We start from the raw sequence: 10,923 nt of genomic DNA, 5'->3' as shown, positions 1-10,923 counted from the left end.
TGCTTCATTACACTCAGGTGACACGGAGGGACCAGCCACAGCTCGCCAGGGCCGGGGCTGCGGGATGGCTTGAAGAAAGAGGGGCGTGAAGGGGGCAAGTGGAACAGTCCCGCGTCCTGCACGCCTGGATGTGTAAACACTGGCAGAGCCGCACAGTAAAAAAGGTGTATTTTACTGTATCCCTGTAGAAAATGGAACAAACAGTCAAACGCTGCCACAGCGTCCACCGCCCCTCCAGGCCCGGTGGTTGGGGGCGGACCCCCACTCGGGACCTCGCCCCTGACACGCCCCGGTCCCTGGGCTTCCTGCCCTGCCAGACTTCAACCCAGGGGGCTTCTGCAGGCGGCCAGGCTCATCCCCTGCATTCCCTCTGCCGCGGCGGCGCAACAGCCCCGCGGGTGACAGCTCCAGCGTGAGGGGTGGGGAGCGGGTGGCCAGGGCCTGGGCACCCTCCCCTTTCTCACCCGAGATGGGGCGCGCTGGCGGGGAGCCGCGGGCGCCTCCTCCCCTCCCGCAGTACCGCGGCTCCGCTCCGCGCCCAGACCCTCTGTCCCTCCGGGTCGCGCACCCTTGCAGCGCCCCCTCCCCAGCCCTCCTCTCGGGTCCACATTCCCTCCCACGCGCCCGCGCGCCCCCGCAGCACTCCCGCCCCTTCTTCTCCGCTCCTCCCACGAGCGCCCCCCAGCGCCTCCTCCCTCCGGCTGCTGGCGGAGGCGCGCGCCCTCGCGGGGACGCGGCGGGCGGGTGCGCGCGGCGGGCGGCGGCAGCGCGGCCGTTGCGGGCCGGCCCGCGGGGCTGGGGCTGAGGCCGAGCCGAGCCGGGCCCGCGCACCGGCCGGGCGCCCATCATGCGGCGGCTGCGGCGCCTGGCGCACCTGGTGCTCTTCTGTCCCTTCTCCAAGGGCCTGCAGGTAGGCGCGCCCCCGCCGGGCGCCCACCCCACCCTCCCTCAGTGCCTGGGCCGCGGGCGGGCGCTCGGCGTCCAGCCCTGGGGTGGGGATGGGGGGCGGGGGTCCGGGGCCAAATTCAGGACGCTGGGTGTGTGGCCGCCGGGGAAGCTGCAGAGCCGGGAGGGGCCCTGGGGCGGTGTTGCTGGGGCGAGCGGAGGGGCCGGCGGCGCCCATGCTGCGTGGTGGCAGCCCCTGCTCCCAGGGCTGAAGAGGCCCCACCCGCGTCGGGCTGGACCCTGCTCCCAGAGGCCCAGAAAGCACACCGCGTCCGTTCCTCTTTCCTCTAGTTAAAGATCAGGTCTGTTTTTCTGTTGTGAAAAACTGGGGACACAGAAATGCTCTAAGAAGGACATAACCTCCCCCTGGGTTATCCCCCAGCCAGCCCCAGCTTAGGGTGTACCCTGAGCCCCCACGATGACCTTGCATAAGTCACGTCCTTGCCAGGGCCCTCCTCTGCAGGGGAGGCCCAGGCTGCCTTGGTGCCAGCCTTCGGGGACCCTGTCACCTCTGCCTCGGGTGGTCTGAGCCTGGCCTACATGAGTCCCAGATCTTCTGGGCCCACCTTGTGACCGCGATGTCCTCCAGGACAGCCCTGGTCAGAGCCGTTTTGGGGTCAGGGCAGGATTGTCCCTGCTAGGGTGCTGTCCTTGGCCCAGGGCCCAGCTGGCCTCGGCCCCCCTGTGGGAGAAGTAGGGAGAAGGGTGGAAGCTGGGAAACAGGCAGGTTACGTGTCTGTGCCAGATGCCCTCCCTGGCCGCAGAAGGCCTCCTGGGAGTGGTGCTCGGCCCAGCCCTGGGCCAGAGGGGAGCTGACGGGTCTGAGGGTCCACCTGCATGCGAGGGGTGGACCCTCAGCTCGGAGGGAAGGCCTTGACCAGCTGCAGGGGTGGCCCAGGAACTGCAGATGGGCGGGAGACGCATTCTGGCAGGTTCCCAGTGGTCTGAGCCCGGCCTTTTCCCTCTTAGTGTCAGGACAGACTCTGAGCCTCAGTTTCCACACCTGTGGAAACACCCTCCTGGGTTGGTGGTGCCGGTGCAGATCATTATGTCATTACTGTCCCCTGAGTAACCCTCCCATCCCCAAGTGGCTCCAGCCGGAGCTGGGGTGGGGAGGGGGTGAGGTGAGGGAGCGGCTGCATGGGACCCACTGATGAGTAAGTCCCAGCGGCTCACTCACCCACAGGGGTCAGGGACTGCCCCAGCAGGAAGTGCCAAGTGCCTGCCTAAGATGCGGACCTAGGGGTCAGTCAGAGCTAGCCAGGCAGGGGCTGTGTACTGGGAGAAAGGCCACCACAAGAAGGCCCAGAGCCTGGAGGGGTCTGGCAGGGGAGTGGGCAGTGTCTGGGCCCCCACTGCCCCGCAGGCTCCTGGAGCAATCATGGTGTGAAGCCGAGGGTCCACCTCTGGGTCCAGCACTGGCTATAGCCTGCCCTCCTCCTGCTGCCCCCCTCGGACCCCAGCCCCAGCTGTTGGGGCCCTCTTGGAACTGAAAGCCCACCCAAGCCCTGCTCACCACCACCTCGGGCGCTTGCACCACCAGCAAAAATCGTGGACCTTGTCCAGCCACCACACCCCCAGCTCCCAGCCCCCACCTGATTTATCTGCTTTCCTGTTTTTCCTTTTGAACAAATCTGACGGAAACAGACGTGGTGGCAGGGACAAGTGGGCCTGAGGCCCAACCCCTTCAGTCTGCTCCAGTGCTGCCTGTCCCCCCTGCTCCTTAGTGGCCCCTGAGGCTCCGAGCCTGTCCCCGGAGCTCTCGGGGGTCTTCCCGCTGCAGCCCCTCCCGGGACAGCCAGCCCCTCCAGAGTAGGTGCCAGGAAGCAGGAGGTGAGGACCCTGCCTCTCCTGGAAGAACCATAAAAATGACCACAGCTGCTTGGGCTGTGCCCAAAGGCCCCTGCCCAGGACTCAGTGGGGAGCTGGTGTTCCCATTTTTCGGGGCAGACCCCAGCCTCCAGCTGACCAGGACCCAGGACTAACCAGGACTGGAGCTGCTAGCTGGCCTACGGCTGGGGACGCATGTGGCCAGTGCTGGCAGTGGTGCTCCTCTGGGGGCAGGCGGACCTGAAGCCCGGGCCCCCTGCTTTGCTGGTCCCTGGGGGTAAGCAGCCCTGTTGGGATATCTGAGCTCTTGCACGGGACAGCGCCTGATAACCCTGTCCCCTCAGCTGGCCGCTCCTGGACAGCAGCTGGCGAACCTGGGATTTGCCTGGGAGGGGGTTGGGGAAGGGAGGTTGTGCCCCTGGAATCCCTGCTTGGGGGATGCATGGGACATGGCGCCCCGGCTCAGCTGCTGCCAGGCTCTGGGGCCCTCACACCCTGATTCCACTTGTCACCTGCGGAACGCACAGAAGCAGTTCCTGTCACCCTGAACGTCAGGGATAGAGCCTCTGGCAGTGAGGCCAGGGGCTTTGGTCTTATTTCTTCATTACTGGAGTAAACCATCCATAACACAAACTGGACCATCTTAACATTTCGGTGCCAGCTCAGTGGCATTAGGTGCAGTCACCCTGTCGTGTGGCCACCACCTCCGTCATCTCAAGGACTTTCTCGTCTCCCCAAACTGACACTCTGTCCCTATTGAACACTCACTCCCCTCCCCTCCCCAGCCCTGGTCCCCCATCTACTTCCTGTCTCTGAATCTGACTCCTCTGGGGACCTCCTGTGAGGGGGTCCTGCAGGGTTTGTCCTTCTGGGACTGGTTCGTTTCACTGAGCACAGTGTCCTCAGGGTCCATCCACATGGTAGCGGGTGTCAGGACCTCCTTCCTTTCAGGGCTGTGACGTTCCACTGTGTGGAGGGACCCCGTTTGGTGTATCCTGTTCTCTGTTGATGGACGCTTGGGTTGTGTCCCCACTTGGCAGTATGCTACTGTGTGTATGTGAGGCCATGTCTCTTAAAGGCTGAAGGGCCGACTGCGGCCGGGACCTGCCCTCTGCACCAGCAGCCTCCAAGCCCCATCCTCCCTGTTGGCCCCAGTCCAGCCAGAACTTTCCACCCATCGGAGGACAGTGTGCAAGGGTGGTGATTCTCCAATCTGACCTTATGTAGAGGTTACATCTCATTACGAAATTACAGCAAGACAGGAGGGAAATTTGTAAAAAAAGTGTCTTTATTCAGCAAAATAAAGAGTTGCCTAGCTTGTAGCCCTCATTTTGAAATTGATTCTTACCTGCCTGTGTTTTAAAAGTCTGAGAGCCATCAGGCACATGTCCCTACCCTGGAGTGGATGCACTGAGGTGGGAGAGAGACAGAAGGAAAGACCGTCTCTGTACTCTGGGGCAGGGTGGGTGGGGTGCTGACTGGGAGGGGCCGGCAGGAAGGCTGGGGTCTGTGGAAGGGTGTACATGCACCCCAAACGTGGTGCTTCCTCACATCCCTTTTCCCCCAGCAGGGCCGGCTCCCGGGCCTCAGGGTCAAGTACGTCTTCCTGGTCTGGCTGTGCGTCTTTGCGGGTGGCTGGCTGGCGTACGTGCACTACGCATCCTATGTGGAGCTGTGTCGTGGACACGTCTGCCAGGTGGTCATTGTAAGTGTCCCCTTGGGCCGGGCTTGTGGGCTGACATGGGGTAGCTTCGTGCCCAGTGCTGGCACACAGGCAGCAGACTGTCCAGTCTCAGAGGCACCAGCAGGATCCGACTGCACGGTGCCTGGCTGCCTCCAGCTGGGTGTGGAGGAGATTGGGGGTGATGGGAGGAGGGCGGGGCTGTGGGGAGGCCACTGCAGGGGACCAGGAGAGTGGGTGAGTGGCTGGGGATGGACAGACCGGCGGGCGGACTCCAGAGCTGTTTGGGAGGGGGACTGGAACAGGCAGATGTTGGTGGCCTTGAGGGCCCCTGCTGGGGATGGGTTCACCAAAGGAGGTGGCAGGGCATGGTCCGCAGAGCTTCCTGCCTGGGGACAGCACTAAACTCACTGCTTGCAACTTCTAGAGCAGAGATGTGCAGGAGCCTGTGTGAGCGTGTGTGTGTGAGTGTGGGTGTGATCTGTGTGCTGAGTACCTCCCAGGGGCCCGGCCAGCACTGAGGACACATCAGCTCACCTCGCGAGGGCTATCAACCATCTCAGAGAGGTTCTACCACTTGTCCAAGGCCACACAGTGAGGCAGGCAGGACCAGGGGTCATGGATTGGGTGTTTGCCGGCCGTGGGGGCCTGGCCGGTGCTGCACATTGAGGCCCCACCACAGCCCAGTCTGCACATGGGAAATGGGCCGGGAGGTGAGGCAACTTGCCTGGATGGAGCCTTGTGGGCCGCAGGAGTTCCGGGATGCCGGACACACTGCCCGCCTCAGCTCTGCAGACCTCCTCTCCAGCCCTGGTGGCATGTGGTGAGCAGGCTCCTGCCCCTGCTGGCTGGGGCTGGTCTCAGCCTGAGCAGAGCAGCCTGCCACCCAGGGTTTGGGGGACAGGAGCTGACACCTTGGGGTAGAGGGCCTCCCTACAGGGTGGTGGAACGAAGGTGTGTAGTTTTTCTTAGTTTTCCTTTTCTATCTTGATGAACGGCTGTCATTTTCATGATGTCACAGCAGATGCCGCTTCACGGTTCACACAGCTGAGTCCCGAACCTGGTGCCCTGGAGGCCGGAGCCCTGTCCCACCTCCTCCCCACATGGGTGGTGCTGTGTTCTGCCCGCTCCCTTGCCTCTCCTTCCTCCAAGCCTGGCTCCACCAAAGGCCTGGGCTCCATGGCAACAGTGATGCACACCCAGGCATTCATCCACACTGGCTCCAGATGACCACAGCTCCCCCCAGGGGGAAGGGCCTGAGTTGGTCACCTCCCTGCCATGCATCTTCCTACTAGGGTGGGCCCAGACCCCCCAGGATTCAGGGGGCTGCAAGGGGAGGGGCAGGGGCATCAGCCACACCTCATTCCTGCTGAGGGCTTCTCCCTGGGCCTCTGGCTGAAGTGGCCCAGGGGCAGGCCCAGGTGACAGACTGCCCTCGTGGGGGCCAGGCGGGGCCTCCCCACCTCACAGGAGCAGGGTGAGCAGCCGGGTCACATCACCCAGCTGGTGAGCTCCCTCTCAGCAGCTAAAGCCTGCTGCACTGGTGGCTTCTGCACTGTGCACTTGTGGGGGGTGAGGCTGCATTGCGTCACGGCCCTGCCTCTCCTGCCACAGCCCACAGCCCACAGCCCACAGGGAAGGGCCTGCGGGATGCAGACAGACCCGACCCGGGAGAACCAGAAACCTGCTCACCAGCAGTCACGCTGAGGAGAAGCTTGGCATCTCGTAGGACGGTGGGGACAAGTGGGAGGGGCGGCTTCCAGACCGCAGTGAGCGTAAGGCTCCTGCCAGCTGGGCAGGTGCCCGGCTGTGTGGCTGCAGCTGTTTGGGGGCCCTGTGTCAAGTGTTGTGGCCCAAGAACCAGGAAACCACTGGCACACATGACCAGGCCACAGCATGCCCACCCAGGGGCTGCAACATGTAAAGAAAGGGGGCAGGGAGGCCCCTCTGGGGGGAGGGCTCAGGCCCAAGTCCCGCCTCCCAGGCCACTTCCTGGCACCCCCTCTCCTCAGTGTGACCAGTACCACAAGGGCATCATCTCGGGTTCCATCTGCCAGGACCTGTGCACCCTGCACAAGGTGGAGTGGGGGACCTGCCTCTCCTCCCTCCCGGGCCAGCAGGTAAGCCCTTGTGTGTGTGTGTGTGGGGGGGCGGTGCTCAGAGGCCGAGGTGTAGCATGAGGGGCACGTCTACACAGACGATCCCTGTGGCCCCCCCAGGTGTACAGCGGGCTCTGGCAGGGCAAGGAGGTGACCATCAAGTGTGGCATCGAGGAGAGTCTGAACTCCAAGGCTGGCTGGGACGTGGCCCCCCGGCGGGAGCTGGTGCTGTTTGACAAGCCCACTCGGGGCACCTCGATTAAAGAGTTCCGGGAGATGCTGCTCAGCTACCTCAAGGTCAGCTGGCTCTCCTGGCCGCTGTGTCCAGTTTATGCCCAGGGCATGACGCAGGCCGGGTGGGGCCTTACATGCCAACCAGGCTCCTGGATAGCCCCCAGCTCTAAGCAGACCCTTGCTCAGGGAGCACCCTCTAGGCAGGGAGGACCCCATTACCCGGGAGCATCAGTGGGGGACAGCAGGGAGCTGTGAGTGCATGGTGGGGGGGGGCGGAAGGAGTGGGGCAAGAGCACATGAGAAGTGGCTGGCTCCACCTAGCAGGCTCTCACCTGTGCTGAGGTGCCCACCCCGGCTGTCTGAGCATTGGTGGAGACACAGGGACACAGACCCTGGGAGCAGCTCCAGGAGAGATGCAGGTGGGGGTGGTGGTCAGGGCAGGTTTCCAGGAGGTGCCAAGGGGGCCTCCCAGGTCCCTGGCTGTCTCCTCCATCCCTGCGGTTAGAGGCTGGGCTCCCCTAAGCTGGCGGATGTGCTGGGTCCTTCGTGCAGCCCCCCCCCCCCCCCCCCCCGCCGGCACCCAGGTGCTGGGAGGACCACAGAAGGCTGGCATCCTGCCAACTTAGAAACGTGCGGCTCTGAGACGACGGTCTCCCTCTTTTGGTCCCAAACGTCAGGCGAACCTGGGCGACCTGCCCTCCCTGCCTGCGCTGGTCGGACAGGTCCTGCTCATGGCCGACTTCAACAAGGACAGCAGGCTGTCGCTGGCCGAGGCCAAGTCGGTGTGGGCCCTGCTGCAGCGGCATGAGTTCCTGCTGCTGCTGTCCCTGCAGGAGAAGGAGCACGCGTCCCGGCTGCTGGGCTACTGCGGGGACCTCTACGTCACGGAGGGCGCCCCACACCGCTCCTGGCACGGGGCCGCGCTCCCGCCCCTCCTGCGCCCGCTGCTGCCGCCCGCCCTGCACAGAGCCCTGCAGCAGTGGCTGGGGCCCGCGTGGCCCTGGCGGGCCAAGATTGCCATCGGCCTGCTGGAGTTCGTGGAGGAGCTCTTCCACGGCTCCTACGGGACCTTCTACATGTGTGAGACCACGTTGGCCAACGTGGGCTACACCGCCAAGTACGACTTCAAGATGGCCGACCTGCAGCAGGTGGCGCCCGAGGCTGCCGTGCGCCGCTTCCTGCAGGGCCGACACTGCGAGCACAGCGCCGACTGCACGTACGGGCGCGACTGCCGGGCGCCCTGCGACAAGCTCATGAGGCAGTGCAAGGGTGACCTCATCCAGCCCAACCTGGCCAAGGTGTGCGAGCTGCTGCGGGACTACCTGCTGCCGGGCGCCCCCGCCGGCCTGCGCGAGGAGCTGGGCACGCAGCTGCGCACGTGCACCACGCTGAGCGGGCTGGCCAGCCAGGTGGAGGCTCACCACTCGCTGGTGCTGAGCCACCTGAAGACTCTGCTCTGGAAGGAGATTTCCAACACCAAGTACTCTTGACGGGCGGCCTGGAGTCTGATGCCAAGGACAGTTGTCCCCACTCTCAAGGGGCCGCCTGTGGCCCTAGAGAGCCACCCTTACCCTTGGGGCCTCCTCCCGCTTCACCCTGCCACCAGACAAAGGACGGGGCTGCTCAGGTCCAGCCCAGTGGTCCTTAGGACCTCCCGGCAACCGGAACTTGGGCAGGCTCACCCTGACACCCCCTTTACCCAAGGGGTCCCTCTATTGATCCCAACAGCCCGGACAGACAACCATTTTACCTGGAAGTGGGGAGGCAAGAAGGAGGACCCATGCAGGCCAAGTTGGGTTTTGTTATTTTGATGATGTAATGTAAATAAATAGCTTTTCTGTGAGTACTTGAGTTCCCCTCACCCCACTCCTCTCACCCCACTCTGGCCGGTTCTCTGCTGTGCAGACCACACCCCCAGCAGGTTGGACATGAAGTGGGGGCTGCCCTTGCCTTCAGCAGAGAAAATGTGGGCTCCTCAGGGTCATGTCTGCTGGAGGCCTCAGCAGGGGGTCCCAGAGCCCTGCCTGACTCTTCAAACCCCTACCCCAGCCTGGGGATGGGGTAATTAACTGAGACAGGGGCTGGTGTGTGTGACGGGCTGCTGCAAGCTGACCTTCATTTTTGGTTTCTGAGGTACCCGAGGGCCAGACCCCGCCCTGATTATGGTATGACCGACAAGGGACCCGTGGACGGAGACTGGGGCCGACAGGAAAGGTTCTAGCAACAAGCGGGAAAGCAGATGTGATTTATCTGCTAAACACCTTCTGTAACACTTGCTGCTCAGAACAACGCAGGCCCATCCAGGAAGTCTGATTTCATGAACCACTGCATGTAAAATCCATTACCTGGGAAAGAGTCCAAATCTTTTCCCCGCCCCTCCCCAGCAGGAAGCCCTTCACCCAGAAGCCTGATACACCCCCACCCCCACACCTCCCTCCTGTTCTGGCCTTGGCTCATCAGACTGAGGAAAAGACACATCAAGACACTGAATTCAAGTATACTCTATTCAAGGACCAGTTCAGTCTCATTTTGCCATCTTTCCTTGAAGAAAAATGCATCAAACAAATCCTTAAACTCAATTTTTGCTTAAAACAAGTTTCAAAATTTCAACCATAATAACCACATTCTTAGTACTCTTACACCTCACCCTAAACACGTCAAAATAACTTTTTCCCAGCTGGATTTCTCCCTTGTGGGGGGAACATAATCCAAATGCAGTAAAATATAGTTTAGGACCATGGGCTCCGGGCAGTTATAAGACTCTAAGAGTATACAGTGGACTCGAACACAGGCCTGAACTACACAGGTCCACTTACACAAAAACATCGGAAATTGTTTCCTGAGTTTGCAACAATTTGAAAAAAACACAAACTGTAGCCTAGAAACCCTGGAGAAATTAAAAAGTTAGGTGTCCTGAGGACATCGAATTACGCAGATGCTGGTCTGTCTTGTGATGGCAGGTCTTGCACTCACTGTTCAGTGCAGAACCATAAACAGTAACACCAGGGGACCCATAAGTGCTCCCACGAAGTTGACATTACAAGGAAATGTACCATGCTGAGGTCTGCAGCAGCGGTCCCCATCTCAGGGTCAAAGAAACCAGCCGAAAGAGCACTGAAACAGACGTATGAAGCCGCTGCTGCAGCTCTGCCAGCAGGCGTGAAAGGTGTGAGGACTTGCATTTCAGGAACTACCTTTGTGTTGAAAATGCAGCTTTCATGTGGGTGCAGGCTTGCACACCTATGGACTCTTACTGATTCCAGAAAAAGCAGTCAAGTAACAACTTAAAGTGAAAGGAAGGTGAAGGATCTAAAGCTAGAGAATGTAATGCCAGCAGCGATGGTCTGATAATTTGAGGTTTGGCTTAGCCAACAGAGTAGGCTCTGCTGACCGAGCGGCAGCAGAGGGGTTCCCAGACATACACCATTAAGATCTGCCACAATAGACTTTTAACGCAGCGCCAAGTCACAGAGGACATTTATTAGTAAGGCAGAGAAGTGAGCACCACGATTTAAGGCAGAGACAGGCTGTATCGTGCAAACCCGGACCTTATCTGTAAGGCTCACCTGAACCTTGAGGGGGAAACACCAGCTACCAGTGGTGGTTGTACAAGGTGGGGATGAGAACCCTTTTCTGGATTCGTTCCATCAATGCTTTGTCCCCAGTCAGGAAGTATAATGCCTTGCCACTAAGAAACTGCTTTTTAATTTTTTTTTTAATATTTTTTTGGGGAAGGAGAACAGGACTTTATTGGGGAACAGTGTGTACTTCCAGGCCTTTTTTCCAAGTCAAGTTGTTGTCCTTTCAGTCTTAGTCGTGGAGGGCGCAGCTCAGCTCCAGGTCCAGTTGCCGTTGCTAGTTGCAGGGGGCACAGCTCACCATCCCTTGCGGGAGTCGAACTGGCAACCTTGTGGTTGAGAGGACTCGCTCCAACCAACTGAGCCATCTGGGAGCTCAGCGGCAGCTCAGCTCAAGGTGCCGTGTTCAATCTTAGTTGCAGGGGGCACTGCCCACTATCTCTTGCGGGACTCGAGGAGTTGAACTGGTAACCTTGTGGTTCAGAGCCCACTGGCCCATGTAGGAATTGAACCGGCGGCCTTTGGAGTTAGGAGCATGGAGCTCTAACCGCCTGAG

General features: G+C 61.1%; 1 protein-coding gene across 4 annotated transcripts; it reads left to right on the top strand.

Annotated features, from left to right (window-relative positions):
• Positions 1–731: 731 nt before the first annotated feature.
• DIPK1B (divergent protein kinase domain 1B) lies at positions 732–8,635 on the top strand. 4 transcript variants are annotated; one of them, XM_074331341.1, is made up of 5 exons: positions 732–910; positions 4,343–4,480; positions 6,514–6,576; positions 6,676–6,852; positions 7,467–8,635. In XM_074331341.1, exons 1-5 carry the CDS (start codon positions 848–850, stop codon positions 8,277–8,279), a joined length of 1,254 nt encoding a protein of 417 aa, XP_074187442.1. In that variant the 5' UTR covers positions 732–847; the 3' UTR covers positions 8,280–8,635. The 4 variants fall into 4 exon arrangements, with proteins under 4 accessions (XP_074187442.1, XP_074187443.1, XP_074187441.1 ...); XM_074331342.1 differs by having other exon boundaries at positions 733–910; positions 4,346–4,480; XM_074331340.1 differs by having other exon boundaries at positions 735–910; positions 4,346–4,480; positions 6,469–6,576.
• The last annotated feature ends 2,288 nt before the right edge of the window (positions 8,636–10,923 follow it).

Source organism: Rhinolophus sinicus, linkage group LG04 (genome assembly GCF_036562045.2).
Source record: "Rhinolophus sinicus isolate RSC01 linkage group LG04, ASM3656204v1, whole genome shotgun sequence".
Taxonomy (NCBI): domain Eukaryota; kingdom Metazoa; phylum Chordata; class Mammalia; order Chiroptera; family Rhinolophidae; genus Rhinolophus; species Rhinolophus sinicus.
Note: the sequence above shows the minus strand (reverse complement) of the source record. Positions and strands in the feature narration are given on the sequence as shown.

Bases quoted from the DNA above. Each gene is read 5' to 3' on its own strand.
- DIPK1B (XM_074331339.1), top strand. From the start codon at position 848: ATGCGGCGGCTGCGGCGCCTGGCGCACCTGGTGCTCTTCTGTCCCTTC. The intron at 6,577-6,675 runs GTAAGCCCTTGT...TGGCCCCCCCAG, and splicing joins CCTCCCTCCCGGGCCAGCAG to GTGTACAGCGGGCTCTGGCA. The intron at 6,853-7,466 runs GTCAGCTGGCTC...CCCAAACGTCAG, and splicing joins TGCTGCTCAGCTACCTCAAG to GCGAACCTGGGCGACCTGCC.